Below are 27,460 nucleotides of genomic sequence, written 5' to 3' on the forward strand. Positions count from 1 at the left end.
TTTGCTGTGTTTAAGCTGAATCCATTTGATTTACTAGATATTAACAAGGTTTTTTAATTAAAGAAGAGAACTGAATCATCACATCTTTTGTCTGTTTTCATCATATGACTCTTCTGCCACTTCACTGTTTAGTGGTTTGAAACTCTGACTATGTCCAGTAGGGGGCGGAAGCAGATAAGGGAATAGAAACAGACTGATCTCATTTGATCTAAATTAGCTGCAGAGATCCAACATCACTCACCAATATAAATATTAAACCAATTACTCTGTCAAACATATATTTATATATTACCATATTATATTAATGGCATAATTTACCCCATCAACTTACATAATGGGTATCATTTACAAAAGCTGTGTCAGTGCAAATTGGCATAATTCTAAATTATAATTTAGATATTTTTAAAAAGTAAATATTTATGCTGATGTGGCCACATAGTAACAGAGGTAATGGTGCAAATGCTAGAGGGTGGAGTTTTGTTATTTAGATTTTAAAAATCCATAATATTGTGCATACAGTTTGTGTCACAGTTTTAAAAAAGGAAATAAATGTTTGTCTCAACAAAGTATGAAGAGCCTCCACATTGTAGGTAAACCAGAGTGGTAGCATGTGGTAGCACATAATAACCTCAAGTATGAAGAAACTGTTTCAACCAAGGAAGAAAGAAAATTTACTTTAAAAAGAGGAAGCACTTTAAGCAGCATATAAAGCAGATTATCATAGGCCGCAGTCTGCTTCAGCCAGAAGTGTCCCCCTGAAGAGTTACACTGACCCTGCAGGGCCTGGTGAGACAGAAATGCTATGAGTGTTTTCATCAATTATTATTATTTAAGTTTAAGAAAGAAATCTAATAAAGAAGCAGTGAAAACGTAGTATTTTATGTCAATGTTTTGTATTTTGTGACAATTTATACATGATACTACTCATTTTATTTTTTGCTTTTATTTTGATGAATGTGATGTCTTTTATTTGCTTGTTATTACTTTTATATATATATATATATATATATATATATATATATATATATATATATATATATATATAATAAAATTAAAATAAAAACTTTACACTTCTACTCCATTACATTTTGAGGCAAATATTGTACTTTTTACTCCACTACATTTAGCTGACAGCTTTAGTTACTTTTCAGGACTAGAGTTAACATAGAAAAACATGATCAATTTAAAGTGATTAGACCTCATAATTACGTAGTTAAAAAGAGCCCTACCTTAAGAAAATTCAAATGCTGCACACATAAATGCATCAATAATAATGATAATAATATATTTAGAATATATAAAACAATCTGAGTGGGGTCATTCTGCATAACAAGTACTTTTACTTTTGATACTTTAAGCACATTTTGATGCTGATACTTTTGTAATTTTACTTCAGAAAGTTTCAAAGTTTAAGACACATGTTATGGTGACAAAGCATGTCCAAATTGTTATATATTACACATGTGTGTTACACATATTACAAGTAAAGAGAAAGTATGAGAGGGGAAGGCAAGGATACGGAGTATAAAGAATGACAAGGTCCACTTAGGACGGTCTGTCAGGGTGGTGGAACAAAAAGTATTTTAATTAACTTATCTTCTGTGCGTCTCTACCTAACATCCAGCAGTAAAGTACATTTATTTTATTTTGTAAATATATTTTGTGATGCCGTATTGTGTATGTTTTTGGCCAAACCTCAGGGAAGTACAACTTTAGCCATGTAGCCTAAACGATACTGCGACTGTTTGTTCACAACATTACACTTAGGTATAAAGACATGGGGGACTAATTTAGAAAACTGTGGGTCGTATCTGAGGGTAGAAACAAACAGCCATGTGGTTGTATGGTTTGGAGGAGTTGCTAAATCTGGAATCAAGAAAAGTGCAGAGTTGAAGAGGCAAAACAAAAAGGTTTTAAATAATTACTGTGGAATTAAAAAAAACATGCTTGTGTGTTTGTGTGTGTGTGTGTGTGTGTGTGTGTGTGTGTGTGTGTCTTACAGATATAGGATGTGGGCGTTACCATGAATGCTATCCCTCCCATAAGGATATCAAATATGTAAGGATGAACCTGATCAACACTTGAGTGGGTTCAAGTGTGGTTAGATGGCTATCAGAATTATTAATACTTCCCAATCACTACTATCACAAATAATTATTAAAAATAATAAATGATATGACTTGATTTACTTTAACTCACATCTCATTGGGGCACCACTCTGTAAAACAGAGAAATGATAGCAAGTTCACCTAAATCAGTCTCATAAAGTTACTAAACTATCAATTTGGAACATTGATTAATGATTAACTTAATAATTATAATCAAATGACCATATTTATATTTAGTAGTGGTTGAAGGAATTTGGAGTTCTTTTCATAGAGGAGGTTGGCATATCATTCAAAGGGTACAACATTAAATGGACAGCATATATCATTATTATTTTAAATAAACATGTAAAGCAAACAAAAGCACATGATCTATGGAGTATAGAAATCTCAATCTAATCTAAGATTATTTACAGTGTGAACTTTGCAAAAGAGGAAGAATATCTGTGTGTGTGTGTGTGTGTGTGTGTGTGTGTGTGTGTGTGAAGCAGCATGTTTTTACACAATGAATCATAAATACCATGCTGTAAAGGTTGGCCTGGGCCATATGTGGCAGTACAAACATCTACGTTTAAAGCTAATTAAAAGTATATTGTATGTGGATCAGTGTGTGAGCAGATAAAATAATTGAGTAAAGTTGGTTTGCGTGTACGACTTAACGTCTGTGTAAAGCAGGATTAACATACAACTTAATTCATTAACATACACAAAATATTACAACAATTATACTTAAAAACACACATATTATACCAAAAGATTGATTACAGCTGAAATATTTTGTACTTGCTGATTTTCTTTCCTAAGCCCTGTACATACTAGTCCATAAACGTTTAAGATTATGAAGAAAGACGTTGTGAGGTGATTTGGTTTCAGGCTGAAATCAAGCAGTTACTGCTGATGTAGTTGCAGGCTCGGCCCCAAAAATATGACGTCTTGCAAATCAAGCTGCTCGTTTGTTGAGGAAGTCTTCTCTGGCAGTTTTAATAAACTTTGAGTTCATTAATATAACCTTTGGGTGCGCAGATAAAGACTGAGAGTTTTAGAATTCCTTGTTGAAATGGAGATTTTCTGCAGGAGGGCCTCAAACCTGAGATGCAGGGGCCTTTCACCATAGACCACCTATGGTGTCATAGGTCTCCTGACCAATGAACTCATCTATAGGGATGATCAACGCCAGGCATCATGGGAGAGAGAACGTTAGTATCAACGTTAGTATTATTAGCCGCTAGCTTAATGACCAGGCGGCTATTGTTTCTATTGGCTAATTACTAATATTTAAACAGCGTTAACATGTGCCACTAGCCAGGTTAACGTTTATGATCACTGTTTAATTCTTCCATGTGGTTAAAACAGGAACTTCACTGAGTGTGCTGCAGCTTCTGAGAGAAAAAAAAAGTTGTGCGAAAACGCAGAAGTGTTAGCTTTGGGGATGAGAACGTTAGGCGTGTCATAGATGATGCAGAGATAAAACAAAAATGTTCATTACAGTGCAGAACACACTCTGAAAGTGTGAGGAGGAAGACGCACCAACACAGAGGCAACACCTTAAGAGTGTTCTGAAATAATTTAATGGTAGAAGATTATTGATGTGTTTGGGCCACAAGCCGCTTCATGAAAATGTCGGAGGAAATCAATGACCAAACCGTTTATGAAAACATTGGAACTTTCAGCAACCAACAAATACGTACAGGTAAGAAAATACTTTTTTTTGTTGTTCCATTAAAGCGTCTTGTTTAAGATCTTGTTCCTAAGTAATGACAATTAAAAACACCTGTGATCTTCAGACTTTTACAGTTTTATGAAACGGAATAGATCAAATTTGTAGGGATTTTTTTTCATACATATTTTGGTCAGATATTTCCACAGGTATGCTCCTAAAGGATGTTTGTGATCTAGGAGCCAAACTGGACTCCAGTATTTGTATTTGTTAGTATTCCCATTAGTTGATGAAGATACAGCAGCTACTCTTACAGAATAGATTTTTATCAGCTACATTAGATAGTATTTAAAGAATCCTGTCACCACATCATGAAAAGACTTGTATAATACGTCAAGCTATACAGAACAATGTCCCAAAATAAATAAATGAAACAAACAAACAAAACACCACTGCCAAGGCGGGGGGAAAAAACCCTATATGTATTCTGTTGTTGTCAATGTTTTCACAGTTGCCTTAAATTGTACTAACTTGTATCCATATTCACACTAAAAGACACAATACACTCTTGTATGTAGTTTTAGTTATTTCTATTTATTTCTATTAAACAAATGACAGATGTTTTACATACATTGAATCAGAGTAGAAGATTAAAATTGTTTTGATAGTTTTTTTTTACTCCACATAACAATCATCAGTCCTTGCTGGCTTAAAATTACAATGTTGGTGGGATTTTTTTATGTTCTGTCTGATTTCTGCACACAGGGGGAAATCTGTTCCGGCTTGTTTTCCTGAGCTTTGGACTCTTGTGTATCCTTCAAGCTTCTCTCAACATTTCACTGCGTCTCACTCTCTGTGAGTTAAAGTGTGTCTCCACATTTTCACACTTCATAGTTTTCTACACGTACTTTTAAGTAACATATTGTGCAAAGATTATTTGGTTGTTTCCCTTTTTTATACAGTCTATGGTTGTGTCAGAGAAGCAGTGGTTTGTCATCAGCCTGAGAACGAGTCAAGTTTAGGGAAGTTGTGTATCAGAAGGCAGTTCAGCTTTAAATATAGAAACAAAAAATCATGTTGAGAACTGCTGAGAACATCACTATCAAATTATAAGAAAGTAAAAATTACAGTCAAAGATCGAGACTTCTGAGTTTATCTTTATCTCTTGCCTTAAAAGCTTTTTTTTAATCCAAGTTTAAAAAAAAAAATTTTAAACGTTATAAACATGTTTTTAGTCTGGTGTTTTTATCTTTGTTCATGACTTCCCTTCTTGTAAAAGGAATCTCACTTCTTTTACAAGAATGTCCAAACACTAATGAGGAAGATATTCTTTTGAATAGATCTTATTATTATTATTATTATTATTATTATTATAAGACCAGAATGAACTGGCCACCATGACAGTCTGAATAATTACATTTACAAGCTATGGCCATTACTTATCACTCTATTTATGTTTCCATTGTGTTATTTTATCAGTATGAAGATCACTAAATTTAAGGCTCTGTTCACCCCAAAATCGATCTCTTAGCTGTTATTTATCACTCTAGATTGTTTTGATGTGAGTAGCTGCGTGTTGGAGATATCTGCCACAGATATGCCGGCCGTCTCCTGAATATAATGGGACGAGATAGCACTTTTCTTGTGATGTGAATTGAAAAACTCATAAGCAAAGTCTCTTTTCCAGAAATCATGACTCCGTTAATTAATTACCAAATCAAAAGTACTGGGGCACCAAATTCCTTTCTTAGAACAGTCTGTACCATCCAAAGAAGTCTGGGTTCAAGTGGGATCACTCTACTGAGACTGGACTACTGTCTGTAACAGAATCACTGTGTTTGGCGAGAGAAGCTGGTTCTCGCCTTTGTTCATAGTTTTCTACAAGAAGTAACATATTGTGCAAAGATTATTTGGCTGTGTCAGAGAAGCAGTGGTTTGTCATCAGCCTGAGAACGAGTCAAGTTTAGGGAAGTTGTGTATCAGAAGGCAGTTCAGCTTTAAATATAGAAACAAAAAATCATGTTGAGAACTGCTGAGAACATCATTATCAAATTAAAAGAAAGCAAAAATTACAGTCAAAGATCAAGAGTTCTGAGTTTATCTTTATCTCTTGCCTTAAAAGAAAATCCAAGTTCCAATTTAAAAGCATGTTAAAACTGAGCACATGCTTCCTTCGATACATGTGGAGTTGCGGACCGCTTCTTAACACCTGACAGGGGGAGATTCTCCGGTAGGACGTAGCGCGTGGGAGGATCACGTTATTCCTACCGGTTACTCTCCCCCCCGTCAGGCGCCCCGACCGACCAGGGGGAGGCTCTATAGCGACCAGGATCAATGCATGTTTTTGTGAGAGGTCCCTGTAAGGGGATCCTCAGGGGACACGGGGAGAACATGCAAACTCCACACAGAAAGGCCCTTTTGCCGACACCGACCAGCTCTACGGACACCGGAGACATGGAGCTGGGGACACGCCTCCAATGCCCACAGCGTCCTGGCGGGAACTGAACCCAGGACCTTCTATCTGTGAGGCGAGATCTCTACCAAGTGCACCACCGTGCCCCAGTCTGGTGTTTTTATCTTTGTTCATCACTTCCCTTCGCGTAAAAGGAATCTCACTTTTTTTACAAGAATATCCAAACACTAATAAGATGTTCTTGTCAATAGATTTTATTTGTCATTAGTGTCATGTCATGCTGTTAGTTGTTCTCCACTCAAAATAGCAACCTGAGATAACTTCAGTGTTGAACTACAGTTAAAATGTGTTTATCTTTCTGCTCTCTCAGATCATTCTGAAGATAAGACAGTCGACACTGAGGACATTTTGAAGAATGTGACTGAAGAGAGAGACGAGTTAAAGAGGAAGCTGGCTGTCTTTGGTGAGTAAAACTAAATACATTTTCAAATTCTATTCATTTTTTCTCTTTTTATTTTTTTACCTGGGCTACAGTCGGTGCATTATGTTACAAATAATACTAATTATTTCTATCTGTGCATTTACAGATGTCTCTTTACCAATGTAATGTAATGCAATTATATCTTTCTGGGCCCCATGGCATCATATGACAGACCTGGATATAGTAATTCCACCATTCAACAAATCCTTTTCTCTAAACTCACAGAGCTTTGTAACTTTTAAAGTATCTTGGAAAGGAGAAGTGTCCAAACAGCACATCGTATCCACAGGGGTACCTCAGGGGTCAGTGCTAGACCGACTTATCTTTTTTCTCTTTTCATGGTTTCTCTTACCACTGTTATGCTGATGATACCCAACTATTCCTGTCCGACCTCACTGTCTCGGCCGATATCTCTGCTTGCCTTGCCGCTACTTATAGATGGATGACAAACCACAACCTTCAGCTCAAACTCTTTAAGACTGACCTTCTTGTCATTCTGTCCCGTCCCGCTCTATATCGTCATTAATGCTCAGCTTGGATCAACTTGTGCCCACAAGTTCTGCACGAAAGACTTGGGTGTCCTGATTGATGACCAACTGACCATTAGGGTTCATGTGGCAACAACTGCCCAATGGTCTTGATTTTCCCTATGCAACATTTGGAAGCTCAGACCCTACCTGACCAAACATACAACATAACTCCTGGTACAGGCCCTTGTGATGTCACACCTAGACAACTGCCACTCTCTACTGGCTGGTCTCCTTGCATGCACCTTCAAGAACAGAACAGTTCCCGCCTTCGTTTATAGTTTTCTACAAGTACTTTTCAGTAACATATTATTGTGCAAAGATTGCTTGGTTATGCCAGTGAAGTAGTGGTTTGTCAGCAGCCTGAGAACAGAATATCAGAAGGCAGTTCAACTTTAAATATAGAAATAAAACATCATGTTGCGAAGGGGTGAGAACGTCATTATCAAATTATAAGGAAGAAAAATTACAGTCAAAGATGAAGAGTTCTGAGTTCATCTTTGTCTCTTCCTTTAAATGAAAAAAAATGTCCATGTTTAAAACATGTTTCTTTTTAAATGTTATAAATGTTTAAAAAAGAAACATCTGGTGTTTTTATCTTTGTTCATGATTCCCTTCATGCAAAAGTAATCTCACTGCTTTTACAAGAATATCCAAACACAAGTGAGGAAGATATTCTTTTGCTAAAATCATACTAAGATATTGTTTGCCCTTATTGTCATGTCAGGCTGTTAGATGTTCTCCAATCAAAATAGCAACCTGAGATAACTTCAGTGTTAAACCACAGTTAAAATGTGTTTATCTTTCTGCTCTCTCAGAACGTTCTGAATATAAGACAGTCGACACTGAGGCCATTTTAAGGAACGTGGCTGAAGAGAGAGACGACTTAAAGAGGAAGCTGGCTGTCTTAGGTAAGTAAAACAAAATACACTGTCAACTTCCATTTATTTTTTCTGTTATTTCTTCTTGTCTGGGTTTCAATTGGTGTAAAATATTGCATTTAATACTAGATAATTAGATAATAACACTAGATAATATGTGTATTCACCTCAATCCGTTTGTTATCTCCAATCCTATCTCCTAAAGATTCCCGCCAAGGATGGGTGTATTTCAGGAATAGTTTCTATTACATTTCCTCATCGAAGGAATCCTGGCAGGACAGCAGAAGTTACTGTCAGCAGAGAGACGCAGACCTGCTGATCATCAACAGCATAGAAGAGCAGGTGTGTGTGTGTGTTTATGAATCTGTGTGTCAAGAGAAGATGTGAGAAACTGTGACAGTGTGTTTCTCTTTGTAAACAAGGAATTCACAAGACGTTTCCAAAAGTCCATCTGGATTGGACTGACTGACCAAGACACAGAGGGAGTGTGGAAATGGGTGGATGGGAGTCCGCTGACCACAAGGTACACATATTATTTTTTAATCACTCTCTAATAGATCTGCATCACAGCATAAGAAAAGCTTGATTGAAACACCAAATTTGCATTTTTACAAGCAAACAAAGTTAAACAAAGTTTTTACACTTGCTTGAGGTGGGTTTTTTTCTTTTTTGATAAATAGTTAATGCATTTGGGAGATGGAAACATTTTTTCCGAATAAGTTCTGACGTAGCGAATATTTAACTCACATGACTCATGAGCTGCTTTCTGACATGAAAGAACAATTATAAGTTGACCAATTACTTCATTTCCTGAAGACTTCTCTCTATTTTCTCGTGGGTGGCCAAAGTTGTCTGATTAGCAAACTCTTTTTTGTTTTTGTTTTTCTCTCTCGCACAATCTCTACTTCTTCTACTGTTTATTGATGGATTAGCCAACAGAAATACATTACACCGCCATCTTCTGACGAAAGCACATTGATGCAGCTTTGTTTATTCGCTCTAAACCAGTTGATGGAAACATCTCTAATTTGCATTTTCTTCAATGCAACATTTCAAATTTTCACTTCAAAATTATCTTCCACTTTAACGGAAACGGTTAAAGTTAAATTAACAGTTAAATTTCTCTCCCTGATCTGGACGTTATCACACTATGAAATGGGCATTTATCAGCACTTATCATCCCATAAAATGGGCAAGTAGAGGCCTACTCTACCTTCTAATAGTAATCAGTAATAATTTGTTACATTTCAGTGTCAGTTTTGTTCGATTTGGGCTACAAAGCTACTTCTCTAAGGTTAGAGCAAAAAAGGCTAGGTTAGACGTGATAAAAGAGAGTTTAAAAAAAAAGTAAAAATAAATGCAAATAATGCTTAAATCTGGAAGTTACATGTGGTTTGCATTAAAACAAAACTCAAACTACTGGATGATAGTCGATGATAAATGCCCATTAAATAGTTTGATTACAACCGAATCTGATGAAATCCTGCTTTCTGCTGTTGTTTTCTTTATATAAAGTTTATTCTTTGTTTATTGGGGTTTCAGCTACTGGGCCGCAGGTGAGCCTAACAGTCACGGAAATGAAGACTGCGGAGAAATAAAGGTCGAAATAAAGGACAAAAACAAGAACTGGAATGATGTACCATGTAACTACGCTCTATTCTGGATCTGTGAAAAGACGCTGGCTCCGTAACTCACCAAACTCTAAAGACAACAAGTGAAACATTGATTATGGCCGAGCTGCAAGTTAAGTGCCTCAGTACCATAGAAAAAAAAAAAAAGCTTTCGCAAATGCATATATCACTTCTTTGACCGCTGAGAATCATGAGTATCATAATTATTATGAAGAATACTTTAAAAACAGTATATCAATGTACCCATCAATTTAAGTCGCTATGTTCAGCTATATAGTTCTAAGTTTGTGTGTTTTTGTTTGTTTATCTTTTTCGCTTGTTACTGCACATTTTTGCTTTCCATAAGAGACTGATCTGATCTAAGAACCAGGCTGATATAAATCCTTCTTCTAATTTAACAATTTGGTGAAAATATTACTTGTTACACTGCTGGAAAATAAAAGGTTTTCTGTAGCAACTGTATAAAATCCTGTACGCAGTGTGATGCTTATCCAGCATAAATAAACACATACTGATGAGTATGATTATAAAGCTGTTGTCTTTTTACTCAAAGGACTATCAATTTAACTGGTCTATTCATTATAAGCATGTCTTTTATCTGTTTTTGCAAATGAACTGTCCTAAAGACACATTGGTTTCTGTTAAACATGAAGGAAATATTTTTGATCTAACTAAGAGGTTTTGATTATACCTTAATCATACAAAACTAAATAGTTTGAGTCCTCTTCAACTCTTCTTGATTGACCCTTTGGGTAGTTTTGAAAGCTACTGACAACTGTTAATCTTTCATTTCACATAATTAATATGATGTGGTATTTTTACGTGAATATTTGCCACTTTACTATTTGTCTCAACAAAACCAATCATGGCTTCACAGTGTGAAGAATTTAATGTTTATAACAGTATCTAGTTATTCCAAAATGTTTATTTTTAGCGACATTTTACATGAGACATGTCGAATAAATTGATTTTGGCAGAAATCTCACATTTCTCAGCTTCCTTCTAGTGACTTTTTCTAACAGAAACTCTTGTAAACTGATCCATTCTCTTGGAAAGTTCACATTCTGAGGATAATGCCTGTTTCTACAGTTTCTTTATACAATGTATTTTTGGTGATCTTCTAAAGAAAACTTGTTTCAGTGCTTTTGTAATGTCATTCCTGCTAGAAAAGGTCTCATGATATCTATTTACAGTCAACACAAAAACTAAAAAGTTTGCTGTGTTCAAGCTGAATCCATTTGACTTCACTTGACATTAACAAGGTTTTCCTGATTAAAGAAGAGAACTTAATCATCACATCTTTTGTCTGTTATCATCATATAACTCTTCTATTTATATAGCACATAACTTAACTTTTATTGTCTTTTCTATCAAGATTCCAGTTTCAAAGTTGCACCAGCTTTCATTTCTGCCACTTCACTGTTTAGTGGAATAGAAACAGTCTGATCTCATTCATTATCCTTAACCGCTTAACCGACACATAGAGACAGACAATCACACATTTACCCCATCAATTTACATAATGGGTATCGTAAAAAAAAATAAAAAATAAAAAAGACATTTCAGTTCAAGTTGGAATATTTCTAAATTATAATTTAGACTTTTTTTTTTAAATAGTAAATATGTATGCTAATGTGGCCATGTAGTAACAGATGTAATGGTGCAAATGCAAGAGGGTAGAGGTTGTTTTTTTATATTTTAAAAATCCATAATATTGTGCATGCAGTTTGTGACACGGTTAAACAAAAGGAAATAAATATTTGTCTCCACAAAGCATGAAGAGCCTCCACTTTGTAGGTAAACCAGAGTGGTTACATGTTTTAGCCTGGTGCAACATAATAACCTCAAGTATGAAGAACTTTGAATTGAGGAAGAAAGAAAAAATTACTTTAAAAAGAGGAAGCACTTTCAGCAGCATACAATAGAAAAAGCAGATAATCATAGGCAGCAGTCTCAGAAGAATTCTGCATTAAAAGCTCCCATCACTCTCATGTAAGTAAAACATGGTTTGTAGAGATGAATCAGAGATCATCACAGAACTGGGAAATGTTCCTGATGCTTCAGCCAGAAGTGTCACCCTGAAGAGTTACACTGACCCTGCAGGGACTGGTGAGACAGAAATGCTATGAGTGCTTCATCAATTGTTAATATTTAAGTTTAAGAAAAAAATCTAGCAAAGAAGCAGTGAAAATGTCCTTTTGGTATTTTATGTCAATATTTTGTATTTTGTGACCATTTATACATGATACTTTTTTTTTTTGATGAATGTGATGTTGATGTCTGTTATTTGCTTGTTATCACTATTTGTATTTTATTATATATCAATGACATCTCCCACACAGATGAGAGCAATTCTTGCACGTTTGTACACACTAATTGTTGTGGAGAGAGTACACAAACACTTACAGTGGTGATAGATTTATAAGAGTATTGTACCCACTTGTATCCAAATTCACACCAAAACATTAGTCATTTCTATCTATGTGTGTAAATAAAATAAAAAACGTTTTTTTAAATGACTCCAACAAATGACATACGTTTTACATATATTGAATCAGGGTACAAAATGAAAATTGTTTTGATAGTTTTCTTGCTCCACATAACAATCATCAGGCCTTGTTGCCTAAAAATTACAATATTGTTTGTTATTTTTCTTTGTTTCTGTCTGATTTCTGCACACAGGGGGAAATCTGTTCCGGCTTGTTTTCCTGAGCTTTGGAATCTTGTGTATCCTTCAAGCTTCTCTCAACATTTCACTGCGTCTCACTCTCTGTGAGTTAAATTGTGTCTCCACATTTTCACACTTCATAGTTTTCTACACGTACTTTTAAGTAACATATTATTGTGCAAAGATTATTTGGTTGTTTCCCTTTTTTATACAGCCTATGGTTGTGTCAGAGAAGCAGTGGTTTGTCATCAGCCTGAAAACGAGTCAAGTTTAGGGAAGTGGTGTATCAGAATAGCCTGGCTAACACCAGACCAAATCTCATTTGAGATTTGGTCTGGACACCTGCCGTTCATTTCTCCGTAGAGGAGGTGTGGTTTACGATCCTCCGGAGCCGTTTATTGGGCGCTTAGAATGTCTATCAAAAGCGTCTGTAGGTAGCTCTTAGCCAATCAGATCAGTTATACCAGATGACGTAGTCGAGCTACAGAAATGGATGTTTGTTGTGTGTGTGTCTGTGAGAGAGTGTTGTTTGCTGCTTTGCTTCTCCAGTTCTCGCTTTCTGCAAGATTATTTATTTTCATGCTTTATTCCCCCTCATGTCATTCAGCCACACACATCCACTGATTTTATGGGCAATAAACAAGCTGCTGCGGGTCACTCGGCGGCTCCGCTGTCCCCCGGCTCGTAGCCAGATCACTGGCTGGTGACCGGCGGTCTCGCCGGCTCGGTGCTAATCACCGGCGAAACCGCCGGTGATTAGCGCCGCTAGCACTAGCGGCACTAATAGCCCCGCTATCGGTGAACTCGCTACGAGCCGGGGGACAGCGGAGCCGGCGAAAGACCTTTCGCCTTTCAACTTTCGCTCTAAACTATTTAAAACACCATCTACAGCTAAAGAGAGTTTCGCGTCTGCAGCAGCCATGTTGGATCCGGAAAACTACAAGCTTCCAAGTGCCGAGTAGTACGCGTCATCGTCTTGCCATCCCTCCCCGCTCTGTGATTGGATCCCTAAAACAGGGCTAAGAAACCTTCCTGGTTGCCAGACTGGATGGAGGTTCGAAATTAAATTTGAGCGTGCAAGGCAGTCTGGGTATACCCAGGCTAGTATCAGAAGGCAGTTCAGCTTTAAATATAGAAATAAAACATAATGTTGAGAACTGCTGAGAACATCATTATCAAATTATAAGAAAGTAAAAATTACAGTCAAAGATCAAGAGTTCTTTATCTCTTGCCTTAAAAGCTTTTTTTTTTATCCAAGTTAAAAACATTTTTTTTTTTAAACTTTATAAACACGTTTGTAGTCTGGTGTTTTTATCTTTGTTCATGACTTCCCTTCTTGTAAAAGGAACCTCACTTCTTTTACAAGAATATCCAAACACTAATGAGGAAGATATTCTTTTGAATAGATATTATTATTATTATTATTATTATTATTATAAGACCAGAATGAACTGGCCACCATGACAGTCTGAATAATTACATTTACAAGCTATGGCCATTACTTATCACTCTATTTATGTTTCCATTGTGTTATTTTATCAGTATGAAGATCACTAAATTTAAGGCTCTGTTCACCCCAAAATCGATCTCTTAGCTGTTATTTATCACTCTAGATTGTTTTGATGTGAGTAGCTGCGTGTTGGAGATATCTGCCACAGATATGCCGGCCGTCTCCTGAATATAATGGGACGAGATAGCACTTTTCTTGTGATGTGAATTGAAAAACTCATAAGCAAAGTCTCTTTTCCAGAAATCATGACTCTGTTAATTAATTACCAAATCAAAAGTACTGGAGCACCAAATTCCTTTCTGAGAACAGTCTGTACCATCCAAAGAAGTCTGGGTTCAAGTGGGATCACTCTACTGAGACTGGACTACTGTCTGTAACAGAATCACTGTGTTTGGCGAGAGAAGCTGGTTCTCGCCTTTGTTCATAGTTTTCTACAAGAAGTAACATATTGTGCAAAGATTATTTGGCTGTGCCAGAGAAGCAGTGGTTTGTCATCAGCCTGAGAACGAGTCAAGTTTAGGGAAGTTGTGTATCAGAAGGCAGTTCAGCTTTAAATATAAAAACAAAAAATCATGTTGAGAACTGCTGAGAACATCATCATCAAATTAAAAGTAAAAATGTAATGAATTGCAATTATATCTTTCTGGGCCCCATGGCATCAATTCAATTCAATTCAACTGGCTTTATTGGCATGACGTAACAATGTATATATTACCAAAGCAAGCATCAGAAAAAAAGATAACAAGATAAGGAAAGCAATAATTACAATAAATTATTATAGTTCTATTATTCATTTTAAAAGAAAAGAAAAACTAATAACAATAAAATAAAGCAATATTTACAATCACATCATAGCATCATATGACAGACCTGGAAATAGTAATTCCACCATTCAACAGATCCTTTTCTCTAAACTCACAGAGCTTTGTAACTTTTAAAGTATCTTGGAAAGGAGAAGTGTCCAAACAGCACATCGTATCCACAGGGGTACCTCAGGGGTCAGTGCTAGACCGACTTATCTTTTTTCTCTTTTCATGGTTTCTCTTACCACTGTTATGCTGATGATACCCAGCTAGTCCTGTCCGACCTCACTGTCTCGGCCGATATCTCTGCTTGCCTTGCCACTACTTATACATGGATGACAAACCACAACCTTCAGCTCAATCTCTTTAAGACTGACCTTCTTGTCATTCTGTCCCGTCCCGCTCTATATCGTCATTAATGCTCAGCTTGGATCAACTTGTGCCCACAAGTTCTGCACGAAAGACTTGAGTGTCCTGATTGATGACCAACTGACCATTAGGGTTCATGTGGCCACAACTGCCCAATGGTCTTGATTTTCCCTATGCAACATTTGGAAGCTCAGACCCTACCTGACCAAACATACAACATAACTCCTGGTACAGGCCCTTGTGATGTCACACCTAGACAACTGCCACTCTCTACTGGCTGGTCTCCTTGCATGCACCTTCAAGATAAGAACAGTTCCCGCCTTCGTTTATAGTTTTCTACAAATACTTTTCAGTAACATATTATTGTGCAAAGATTGTTTAGTTATGCCAGTGAAGTAGTGGTTTGTCAGCAGCCTGAGAACAGAATATCAGAAGGCAGTTCAACTTTAAATATAGAAATAAAACATCATGTTGCGAAGGGCTGAGAACGTCATTATCAAATTATAAGGAAGAAAAAATTACAGTCAAAGATCGACAGTTCTGAGTTCATCTTTGTCTCTTGCTTTAAAAGAAAAAAAAGTTTCTTTTTAAATGTTATAAATGTTTAAAAAAGAAAAATCTGGTGTTTTTATCTTTGTGCAAAAAGTCATTTTAACATAAAATATTGAGTCAAATAGCAAGAATAATTTGAGGTAAATTCTTTTCCCTTGTTGTCTTGACATAAAATTCTTTCGCAGCATTGACACTCAAATATTTAAATTGAAACTATATGTTGGGTTTTACAGTGAATCAAAATAGCAACCTGAGATAACTTCAGTGTTAAACCACAGTTAAAATGTGTTTATCTTTCTGCTATCTCTGGTCGTTGTGAAGATAAGACAGTCGACACTGAGGCCATTTTAAGGAACGTGACTGAAGAGAGAGACGAGTTAAAGAGGATGCTGGCTGTCTTAGGTGAGTAAAACAAAATACACTGTCAATTTCCATTTATTTTTTCTGTTATTTCTTCTTGTCTGGGTTTCAATTGGTGTAAAATATTGCATTTAATACTGGATAATTAGATAATAACACTAGACAATATGTGTATTCACCTCAATCCGTTTTTTATCTCCAATCCTATCTCCTAAATATTCCCGCCAAGGATGGGTGTATTTCAGCAACAGTTTCTATTACATTTCCTCATCGAAGGAATCCTGGCAGGACAGCAGAAGTTACTGTCAGCAGAGAGACGCAGACCTGCTGATCATCAACAGCATAGAAGAGCAGGTGTGTGTGTGTGTGTGTTTATGAATCTGTGTGTCAAGAGAAGCTGTGAGAAACTGTGACAGTGTGTTTCTCTTTGTAAACAAGGAATTCACAAGACGTTTCCAAAAGCCCATCTGGATTGGACTGACTGACCGAGACACAGAGGGAGTGTGGAAATGGGTGGATGGGAGTCCGCTGACCACAAGGTACACATATTATTTTTTAATCACTCTCTAATAGATCTGCATCACAGCATAAGAAAAGCTTGATTGAAACACCAAATTTGCATTTTTACAAACAAACAAAGTTAAACAAAGTTTTTACGCTCACTTGAGGTGTTTTTTTTTTGTCTTTTTTGACAAATACTTAATGCATTTGGGAGATGGAAACATTTTTTCCGAATAAGTTCTGATGTAGCGAATATTTAACTCACAAGACACATGAGCTGCTTTCTGACATGAAAGAACAATTATAAGTTGACCAATTACTTCATTTCCTGAAGACTTCTTTCTATTTTCTCGTGGGTGGCCAAAGTTGTCCGATTAGCAAACTCTTTTTTGTTGTTTTTTTTCTATCTCGCACAATCTCTACTTCTTCTACTGTTTATTGATGGATTAGCCAACAGAAATACATTACACCGCCATCTTCTGACGAAAGCACATTGATGCAGCTTTGTTTATTCGCTCTAAACCAGTTGATGGAAACATTTGCATTTTCTTCAATGCAACATTTCAAATTTTCACTTCAAATTTGCTTCCACTTTAACAGAAACATGTTAAATTAACAGTTACATTTCTCTCCCTGATCTGGACGTTATCACACTATGAAATGGGCATTTATCAGCACTTATCATCCCATAAAATGGGCAAGTAGAGGCCTACTCTACCTTCTAATAGTAATCAGTAATAATTTGTTACATTTCAGTGTCAGTTTTGTGCGATTTGAGCTACAAAGCTACTTCTCTAAAGTTAGAGCAAAAAAGGTTAGGTTAGCCGTGATAAAAGAGAGTTTCAAAAAAAAGTAAAATAAATGCAAATAATGCTAAAATCTGGAAGTTACATGTTGTTTGCATTAAAACAAAACTCAAACTACTGGATGATAGTCGATGATAAATGCCCATTAAATAGTTTGATTACAACCGAATCTGCTGAAATCCTGCTTTCTCAAAATAAAGGACAAAAACAAGAACTGGAATGATGAACGGTGTGACAAAAATCTATTCTGGATGTGTGAAAAGACGCTGGCTCCGTAACTCACCAAACTCTAAAGACAACAAGTGAAACATTGATTATGGCCGAGCTGCAAGTAAAGTGCCTCAGTACCATAGAAAGAAAAAAAAAGCTTTCGCAAATTCATATATCACTTCTTTGACCGCTGAGAATCATGAGTATCATAATTATTATGAGAATTCATGTTATTTCTACTCAGTACCCGCCGGCTGTCATCAGAAGAATACTTTAAAAACAGTATATCAATGTACCCATCAATTAAAGTAGCTATGTTCAGCTATATAGTTCTAAGTTTGTGTGTTTTTGTTTGTTTATCCTTTTCGCTTGTTACTGCACATTTTTGCTTTCCATAAGAGACTGATCTGATCTAAGAACCAGGCTGATATAAATCCTTCTTCTAATTTAACAATTTGGTGAAAGTATTACTTGTTACACTGCTGAACAATGAGAAAAGTTTAAGGTTTTCTGTAGCAACTGTAAATAAATCCTGTACGCAGTGTGATGCTTATCCAGCATAAATAAACACATACTGATGAGTATGATTATAAAGCTGTTGTCTTTTTTATAAATTCTCCATTTTCATTTACATGAAATTCCCCCAGAAGATTAATTTTAATGTTGGTGCTCCGTGATGATGATGACACCATCGAGACAAAATATGAGACCGCACTCGACAGAAACAACAACAGCATTGGTCATTTCTTAACAACACTAAACAGAGAACTCAAAGGACTATCAATTTAACTGGTCTATTCATTATAAGAATGTCTTTTATCTGTTTTTGCAAATGAACTGTCCTAAAGACACATTGGTGTCTGTTAAACATGAAGGAAATATTTTTGATCTAACTAAGAGGTTTTGATTATACCTTAATCATACAAAACTAAATAGTTTGAGTCCTCTTCAACTCTTCTTGATTGACCCTTTGGGTAGTTTTGAAAGCTACTGACAACTGTTAATCTTTCATTTCACATAATTAATATGATGTGGTATTTTTTACGTGAATATTTGCCACTTTATTTGTCTCAACAAAACCAATCATGGCTTCACAGTGTGAAGAATTTAATGTTTATAACAGTATCTAGTTATTCCAAAATGTTTATTTTTGGCAACATTTTACATGAGACATGTTGAATAAATTGATTTTGGCAGAAATCTCATATTTCTCAGCTTCCTTCTAGTGACTTTTTCTAACAGAAACTCTCGTAAACTGATCCATTCTCTTGGAAAGTTCACATTCTGAGGATAATGCCTGTTTCTACAGTTTCTTTCTGCAATGTACTTTTGGTGATCTTCTAAAGAAAACTTGTTTCAGTGCTTTTGTAATGTCTTTCCTGCTAGAAAAGGTCTCATGATATATATTTACAGTCAACACTAAAACTAAAAAGTTTGCTGTGTTCAAGCTGAATCCATTTGACTTCACTTGACATTAACAAGGTTTTCCTGATTAAAGAAGAGAACTTAATCATCACATCGTTTGTCTGTTATCATCATATAACTCTTCTATTTATATAGCAAATAACTTAACTTTTATTGTCTTTTCTATCAAGATTCCAGTTTCAAAGTCGCACCAGCTTTCATTTCTGCCACTTCACTGTTTAGTGGAATAGAAACAGTTTGATCTCATTCATTATCCTTAACCGCTTAACCGACACATAGAGACAGACAATCACACATTTACCCCATCAATTTACATAATGGGTATCGTAAAAAAATTTTTTTTAAAAAGACATTTCAGTTCAAGTTGGAATATTTCTAAATTATAATTTAGACTTTTTTTAAAATAGTAAATATGTATGCTAATGTGGCCATATAGTAACAGATGTAATGGTGCAAATGCAAGAGGGTAGAGATTAGTTTTTTATATTTTAAAAATCCATAATATTGTGCATGCAGTTTGTGTCACGGTTAAACAAAAGGAAATAAATATTTGTCTCCACAAAGCATGAAGAGCCTCCACAGAGTGGTTACATGTTTTAGCCTGGTGCAACACAATAACCTCAAGTATGAAGAACTTTGAATTGAGGAAGAAAGAAAAAATTACTTTAAAAAGAGGAAGCACTTTAAGCAGCATACAATAGATAAAGCAGATAATCATAGGCAGCAGTCTCAGAAGAATTCTGCATCACTCTCATGTAAGTAAAACATGGTTTGTAGAGATGAATCAGAGATCATCACAGAACTGGGAAATGTTCCTGATGCTTCAGCCAGAAGTGTCGCCCTGAAGAGTTACACTGACCCTGCAGGGACTGGTGAGACAGAAATGCTATGAGTGCTTCATCAATTTTTAATATTTAAGTTTAAGAAAAAAATCTAGCAAAGAAGCAGTGAAAGTGTCCTTTTGGTATTTTATGTCAATATTTTGTATTTTGTGACCATTTATACATGATACTTTTTTTTTGATGAATGTGATGTTGTTGATGTCTGTTATTTGCTTGTTATCACTATTTGTATTTTATTATATATCAATGACATCTCCCACACAGATGAGAGCAATTCTTGCATGTTTGTACACACTAATTGTTGAGGAGAGTGCACAAACACTTACAGTGGTGATAGATTTATAAGAGTATTGTACCCACTTGTATCCAAATTCACACCAAAACATTAGTCATTTCTATCTATGTGTGTAAATAAAATAAAAAACGTTTTTTTAAATGACTCCAACAAATGACATACGTTTAACATATATTGAATCAGGGTACAAAATGAAAATTGTTTTGATAGTTTTCTTGCTCCACATAACAATCATCAGGCCTTGTTGCCTAAAAATTACAATATTGTTTGTTATTTTTCTTTGTTTCTGTCTGATTTCTGCACACAGGGGGAAATCTGTTCCGGCTTGTTTTCCTGAGCTTTGGACTCTTGTGTATCCTTCAAGCTTCTCTCAACATTTCACTGCGTCTCACTCTCTGTAAGTTAAAGTGTGTCTCCACATTTTCACACTTCATAGTTTTCTACACGTACTTTTAAGTAACATATTATTGTGCAAAGATTATTTGGTTGTTTCCCTTTTTTATACAGCCTATGGTTGTGTCAGAGAAGCAGTGGTTTGTCATCAGCCTGAAAACGAGTCAAGTTTAGGGAAGTGGTGTATCAGAATAGCCTGGCTAACACCAGACCAAATCTCATTTGAGATTTGGTCTGGACACCTGCCGTTCATTTCTCCGTAGAGGAGGTGTGGTTTACGATCCTCCGGAGCCGTTTATTGGGCGCTTAGAATGTCTATCAAAAGCGTCTGTAGGTAGCTCTTAGCCAATCAGATCAGTTATACCAGATGACGTAGTCGAGCTACAGAAATGGATGTTTGTTGTGTGTGTGTCTGTGAGAGAGTGTTGCTTGCTGCTTTGCTTCTCCAGTTCTCGCTTTCTGCAAGATTATTTATTTTCACGCTTTATTCCCCCTCATGTCATTCAGCCACACACATCCACTGATTTTATGGGCAATAAACAAGCTGCTGCGGGTCACTCGGCGGCTCCGCTGTCCCCCGGCTCGTAGCCAGATCACTGGCGGTGACCGGCGGTCTCGCCGGCTCGGTGCTAATCACCAGCGAGACCGCCGGTGATTAGTGCCGCTAGCACTAGCGGCACTAATAGCCCCGCTATCGGTGAACTCGCTACGAGCCGGGGGACAGCGGAGCCGCCGAAAGACCTTTCGCCTTTCAACTTTCGCTCTAAACTATTTAAAACACCATCTACAGCTAAAGAGAGTTTCGCGTCTGCAGCAGCCATGTTGGATCCGGAAAACTACAAGCTTCCAAGTGCCGAGTAGTACGCGTCATCGTCTTGCCGTCCCTCCCCGCTCTGTGATTGGATCCCTAAAACAGGGCTAAGAAACCTTCCTGGTTGCCAGACTGGATGGAGGTTCGAAATTAAATTCGAGCGCGCAAGGCAGTCTGGGTATACCCAGGCTAGTATCAGAAGGCAGTTCAGCTTTAAATATAGAAATAAAACATCATGTTGAGAACTGCTGAGAACATCATTATCAAATTATAAGAAAGTAAAAATTACAGTCAAAGATCAAGAGTTCTTAATCTCTTTCCTTAAAAGCTTTTTTTTAATCCAAGTTAAAAACTTTTTTTTTTTAAACTTTATAAACATGTTTGTAGTCTGGTGTTTTTATCTTTGTTCATGACTTCCCTTCTTGTAAAAGGAATCTCACTTCTTTTACAAGAATATCCAAACACTAATGAGGAAGATATTCTTTTGAATAGATCTTATTATTATTATTATTATTATTATTATTATTATTATTATTATTATTATTATTATACTTATTATTATTATTATTATTATTATTATTATTATTATTATTATTATTATAAGACCAGAATGAACTGGCCACCATGACAGTCTGAATAATTACATTTACAAGCTATGGCCATTACTTATCACTCTATTTATGTTTCCATTGTGTTATTTTATCAGTATGAAGATCACTAAATTTAAGGCTCTGTTCACCCCAAAATCGATCTCATAGCTGTTATTTATCACTCTAGATTGTTTTGATGTGAGTAGCTGCGTGTTGGAGATATCTGCCACAGATATGCCGGCCGTCTCCTGAATATAATGGGACAAGATAGCACTTTTCTTGTGATGTGAATTGAAAAACTCATTAGCAAAGTCTCTTTTCCAGAAATCATGACTCCGTTAATTAATTACCAAATCAAAAGTACTGGAGCACCAAATTCCTTTCTGAGAACAGTCTGTACCATCCAAAGAAGTCTGGGTTCAAGTGGGATCACTCTACTGAGACTGGACTACTGTCTGTAACAGAATCACTGTGTTTGGCGAGAGAAGCTGGTTCTCGCCTTTAGTTTTCTACAAGAAGTAACATATTGTGCAAAGATTATTTGGCTGTGCCAGAGAAGCAGTGGTTTGTCATCAGCCTGAGAACAAGTCAAGTTTAGGGATGTTGTGTATCAGAAGGCAGTTCAGCTTTAAATATAGAAACAAAAAATCATGTTGAGAACTGCTGAGAACATCATTATCAAATTAAAAGTAAAAATGTAATGAATTGTAATTATATCTTTCTGGGCCCCATGGCATCAATTCAATTCAATTCAATTGGCTTTATTGGCATGACGTAACAATGTATATATTGCCAAAGCAAGCATCAGAAAAAAAGACAACAAGATAAGGAAAGCAATAATTACAATAAATTATTATAGTTCTATTATTCATTTTAAAAGAAAAGAAAAACTAATAACAATAAAATAAAGCAATATTTACAATCACATCATACCATCATATGACAGACCTGGAAATAGTAATTTCACCATTCAACAGATCCTTTTCTCTAAACTCACAGAGCTTTGTAACTTTTAAAGTATCTTGGAAGGGGTAAGTGTCCAAACAGCACATCATATCAACAGGGGTACCTCAGGGGTCAGTGCTAAACCGACTTATCTTTTTTCTCTTTTCATGGTTTCTCTTACCACTGTTATGCTGATGATACCCAGCTATTCCTGTCCGACCTCACTGTCTCGGCCGATATCTCTGCTTGCCTTGCCGCTACTTATAGATGGATGACAAACCACAACCTTCAGCTCAAACTCTTTAAGACTGACCTTCTTGTCATTCTGTCCCGTCCCGCTCTATATCGTCATTAATGCTCAGCTTGGATCAACTTGTGCCCACAAGTTCTGCACGAAAGACTTGGGTGTCCTGATTGATGACCAACTGACCATTAGGGTTCATGTGGCCACAACTGCCCAATGGTCTCGATTTTCCCTATGCAACATTTGGAAGCTCAGACCCTACCTGACCAAACATACAACATAACTCCTGGTACAGGCCCTTGTGATGTCACACCTAGACAACTGCCACTCTCTACTGGCTGGTCTCCTTGCATGCACCTTCAAGAACAGAACAGTTCCTGCCTTCGTTTATAGTTTTCTACAAGTACTTTTCAGTAACATATTATTGTGCAAAGATTGCTTGGTTATGCCAGTGAAGTAGTGGTTTGTCAGCAGCCTGAGAACAGAATATCAGAAGGCAGTTCAACTTTAAATATAGAAATAAAACATCATGTTGCGAAGGGGTGAGAACGTCATTATCAAATTATAAGGAAGAAAAAATTACAGTCAAAGATCGACAGTTCTGAGTTCATCTTTGTCTCTTGCTTTAAAAGAAAAAAAGTTTCTTTTTAAATGTTATAAATGTTTAAAAAAGAAACATCTGGTGTTTTTATCTTTGTTCCTGATTCCCTTCATGCAAAAGTAATCTCACTGCTTTTACAAGAATATCCAAACACAAGTGAGGAAGATATTCTTTTGCTAAAATCATAATAAGATATTGTTTGCCCTTATTGTCATGTCAGGCTGTTAGATGTTCTCCAACACTGTAAAACCAAATGTTGCTTGTTTGTTATTATAACAAAATTTTCCTTTTCAATACAACAAGATTTGTGCAAAAAGTCATTTTACAATAAAATATTGAGTCAAATAGCAAGAATCATTTGAGGTAACTTCTTTTCCCTTGTTGTCTAGACATAAAATTCTTTCGCAGCATTGACACTCAAATATTTAAATTGAAACTATAAATTGGGTTTTACAGTGAATCAAAATAGCAACCTGAGATAACTTCAGTGTTAAACCACAGTTAAAATGTGTTTATCTTTCTGCTATCTCTGGTCGTTGTAAAGATAAGACAGTCGACACTGAGGCCATTTTAAGGAACGTGACTGAAGAGAGAGACGAGTTAAAGAGGATGCTGGCTGTCTTAGGTAAGTAAAACAAAATACACTGTCAATTTCCATTTATTTTTTCTGTTATTTCTTCTTGTCTGGGTTTCAATTGGTGTAAAATATTGCATTTAATACTAGATAATTAGATAATAACACTAGACAATATGTGTATTCACCTCAATCCGTTTGTTATCTCCAATCCTATCTCCTAAAGATTCCCGCCAAGGATGGATGTATTTCAGCGATAGTTTATATTACATTTCCTCATCGACGAAATCCTGGCAGGACAGCAGAAGTGACTGTCAGCAGAGAGACGCAGACCTGCTGATCATCAACAGCATAGAAGAGCAGGTGTGTGTGTGTGTGTTTATGAATCTGTGTGTCAAGAGAAGCTGTGAGAAACTGTGACAGTGTGTTTCTCTTTGTAAACAAGGAATTCACAAGACGTTTCCAAAAGCCCATCTGGATTGGACTGACTGACCGAGACACAGAGGGAGTGTGGAAATGGGTGGATGGGAGTCCGCTGACCACAAGGTACACATATTATTTTTTAATCACTCTCTAATAGATCTGCATCACAGCATAAGAAAAGCTTGATTGAAACACCAAATTTGCATTTTTACAAACAAACAAAGTTAAACAAAGTTTTTACGCTCACTTGAGGTGTTTTTTTTTGTCTTTTTTGACAAATACTTAATGCATTTGGGAGATGGAAACATTTTTTCCGAATAAGTTCTGATGTAGCGAATATTTAACTCACAAGACACATGAGCTGCTTTCTGACATGAAAGAACAATTATAAGTTGACCAATTACTTCATTTCCTGAAGACTTCTTTCTATTTTCTCGTGGGTGGCCAAAGTTGTCCGATTAGCAAACTCTTTTTTGTTGTTTTTTCTCTCTCTCGCACAATCTCTACTTCTTCTACTGTTTATTGATGGATTAGCCAACAGAAATACATTACACCGCCATCTTCTGATGAAAGCACATTGATGCAGCTTTGTTTATTCGCTCTAAACCAGTTGATGGAAACATCTCTAATTTGCATTTTCTTCAATGTAACATTTCAAATTTTCACTTCAAATGTGCTTCCACTTTAACAGAAACACGTTAAATTAACAGTTACATTTCTCTCCCTGATCTGGATGTTATCACACTATGAAATGGGCATTTATCAGCACTTATCATCCCATAAAATGGGCAAGTAGAGGCCTACTCTACCTTCTAATAGTAATCAGTAATAATTTGTTACATTTCAGTGTCAGTTTTGTTCGATTTGGGCTACAAAACTACTTCTCTAAGGTTAGAGCAAAAAAGGCTAGGTTAGACGTGATAAAAGAGAGTTTCAAAAAAAAGTAAATTAATGCAAATAATGCTTAAATCTGGAAGTTGCATAATTATGTTGTTTGCATTAAAGCAAAACTCAAACTACTGGATGATAGTCGATGATAAATGCCCATTAAATAGTTTGATTACAACTGAATCTGCTGAAATCCTGCTTTCTGCTGTTGTTTTCTTCATATAAAGTTTGTTCTTTGTTTATTGGGGTTTCAGCTACTGGGCCGCCGGTGAGCCTAACAATGCAGGAGGCGAAGACTGTGGAGAAATAAAGGTTGAAATAAAGAAAAAAAACGAGAGCTGGAATGATGTACCGTGTAACAACACTCTATTCTGGATCTGTGAAAAGACGCTGGCTCCGTAACTCACCAAACTCTAAAGACAACAAGTGAAACATTGATTATGGCCGAGCTGCAAGTAAAGTGCCTCAGTACCATAGAAAAAAAAAAAAAAGCTTTCGCAAATGCATATATCACTTCTTTGACCGCTGAGAATCATGAGTATCATAATTATTATGAGAATTCATGTTATTTCTACTCAGTACCCGCCAGCTGTCATCAGAAGAATACTTTAAAAACAGTATATCAATGTACCCATCAATTTAAGTTGCTATGTTCAGCTATATAGTTCTAAGTTTGTGTGTTTTTGTTTGTTTATCTTTTTCGCTTGTTACTGCACATTTTTGCTTTCCATAAGAGACTGATCTGATCTAAGAACCAGGCTGATATAAATCCTTCTCCTAATTTAACAATTTGGTGAAAATATTACTTGTTACACTGCTGGAAAAGAAAAGGTTTTCTGTAGCAACTGTATAAAATCCTGTACGCAGTGTGATGCTTATCCAGCATAAATAAACACATACTGATGAGTATGATTATAAAGCTGTTGTCTTTTTTATAAATTCTCCATTTTCATTTACATGAAATTCCCCCAGAAGATTAATTTTAATGTTGGTGCTCCGTGATGATGGTGACACCATCGAGACAAAATATGAGACCGCACTCGACAGAAACAACAACAGCATTGGTCATTTCTTAACAACACTAAACAGAGAACTCAAAGGACTATCAATTTAACTGGTCTATTCATTATAAGAATGTCTTTTATCTGTTTTTGCAAATGAACTGTCCTAAAGACACATTGGTTTCTGTTAAACATGAAGGAAATATTTTTGATCTAACGAAGAGGTTTGATTATACCTTAATCATACAAAACTAAATAGTTTGAGTCCTCTTCAACTCTTCTTGATTGACCCTTTGGGTAGTTTTGAAAGCTACTGACAACTGTTAATCTTTCATTTCACATAATTAATATGATGTGGTATTTTTTACGTGAATATTTGCCACTTTACTATTTGTCTCAACAAAACCAATCATGGCTTCACAGTGTGAAGAATTTAATGTTTATAACAGTATCTAGTTATTCCAAAATGTTTATTTTTAGCGACATTTTACATGAGACATGTCGAATAAATTGATTTTGGCAGAAATCTCACATTTCTCAGCTTCCTTCTAGTGACTTTTTCTAACAGAAACTCTCGTAAACTGATCCATTCTCTTGGAAAGTTCACATTCTGAGGATAATGCCTGTTTCTACAGTTTCTTTCTACAATGTATTTTTGGTGATCTTTTAGAGAAAACTTGTTTCAGTTCTTTTGTAATGTTATTCCTGCTAGAAAAGGTCTCATGATATCTATTTACAGTCACCATAAAAACTAAAAAGTTTGCTGTGTTTAAGCTGAATCCATTTGACTTTACTAGATATTAACAAGGTTTTTTTGATTAAAGAAGATAACTGAATCATCACATCTTTTGTCTGTTTTCATCATATGACTCTTCTGCCACTTCACTGTTTAGTGGTTTGAAACTCTGACTATGTCCAGTAGGGGGCGGAAGCAGATAAGGGAATAGAAACAGA

General features: G+C 36.0%; 3 protein-coding genes across 4 annotated transcripts; all 3 read left to right on the top strand.

The window, feature by feature from the left end:
• Positions 1-3,595: 3,595 nt before the first annotated feature.
• LOC131977264 (CD209 antigen-like protein C) lies at positions 3,596-9,810 on the top strand. Of its 2 annotated transcripts, XM_059340486.1 has the most exons (7): positions 3,596-3,795; positions 4,528-4,617; positions 6,558-6,638; positions 7,389-7,394; positions 8,270-8,406; positions 8,487-8,587; positions 9,607-9,810. In XM_059340486.1, the coding sequence occupies exons 1-7, from the start codon at positions 3,717-3,719 to the stop codon at positions 9,752-9,754; spliced, it is 642 nt and encodes a 213-aa protein (XP_059196469.1). In that variant the 5' UTR covers positions 3,596-3,716; the 3' UTR covers positions 9,755-9,810. The 2 variants fall into 2 exon arrangements, with proteins under 2 accessions (XP_059196469.1, XP_059196460.1); XM_059340477.1 differs by lacking the exon at positions 7,389-7,394 and having other exon boundaries at positions 6,546-6,638.
• A 1,865-nt stretch (positions 9,811-11,675) lies between these two features.
• LOC131971739 (CD209 antigen-like protein E) lies at positions 11,676-17,570 on the top strand. The gene is made up of 6 exons (XM_059333354.1): positions 11,676-11,804; positions 12,378-12,467; positions 15,919-15,999; positions 16,187-16,311; positions 16,396-16,496; positions 17,528-17,570. The coding sequence occupies exons 1-6, from the start codon at positions 11,699-11,701 to the stop codon at positions 17,568-17,570; spliced, it is 546 nt and encodes a 181-aa protein (XP_059189337.1). The 5' UTR covers positions 11,676-11,698.
• Positions 17,571-19,642: 2,072 nt separating this feature from the next.
• Positions 19,643-26,576, top strand: LOC131977254 (CD209 antigen-like protein E). The gene is made up of 6 exons (XM_059340466.1): positions 19,643-19,771; positions 20,344-20,433; positions 24,165-24,245; positions 24,433-24,557; positions 24,640-24,740; positions 25,760-26,576. Exons 1-6 carry the CDS (start codon positions 19,666-19,668, stop codon positions 25,905-25,907), a joined length of 651 nt encoding a protein of 216 aa, XP_059196449.1. The 5' UTR covers positions 19,643-19,665; the 3' UTR covers positions 25,908-26,576.
• The last annotated feature ends 884 nt before the right edge of the window (positions 26,577-27,460 follow it).

The sequence above is a fragment of the Centropristis striata genome, chromosome 1 (assembly GCF_030273125.1).
Source record: "Centropristis striata isolate RG_2023a ecotype Rhode Island chromosome 1, C.striata_1.0, whole genome shotgun sequence".
NCBI lineage: Eukaryota > Metazoa > Chordata > Actinopteri > Perciformes > Serranidae > Centropristis > Centropristis striata.

Coding starts and splice junctions, on each gene's coding strand:
- LOC131971739 (XM_059333354.1), top strand. CDS start 11,699: ATGGTTTGTAGAGATGAATCAGAGATCATCACAGAACTGGGAAATGTT. Junction 12,468..15,918: donor TTCACTGCGTCTCACTCTCT/GTGAGTTAAATT, acceptor GTCGTTGTGAAG/ATAAGACAGTCGACACTGAG. Junction 16,000..16,186: donor GAGGATGCTGGCTGTCTTAG/GTGAGTAAAACA, acceptor ATTCCCGCCAAG/GATGGGTGTATTTCAGCAAC.
- LOC131977264 (XM_059340477.1), top strand. CDS start 3,717: ATGAAAATGTCGGAGGAAATCAATGACCAAACCGTTTATGAAAACATT. Junction 6,639..8,269: donor GAGGAAGCTGGCTGTCTTTG/GTGAGTAAAACT, acceptor TATCTCCTAAAG/ATTCCCGCCAAGGATGGGTG. Junction 8,588..9,606: donor GGGAGTCCGCTGACCACAAG/GTACACATATTA, acceptor TTGGGGTTTCAG/CTACTGGGCCGCAGGTGAGC.
- LOC131977254 (XM_059340466.1), top strand. CDS start 19,666: ATGGTTTGTAGAGATGAATCAGAGATCATCACAGAACTGGGAAATGTT. Junction 20,434..24,164: donor TTCACTGCGTCTCACTCTCT/GTAAGTTAAAGT, acceptor GTCGTTGTAAAG/ATAAGACAGTCGACACTGAG. Junction 24,558..24,639: donor TCAACAGCATAGAAGAGCAG/GTGTGTGTGTGT, acceptor TTTGTAAACAAG/GAATTCACAAGACGTTTCCA.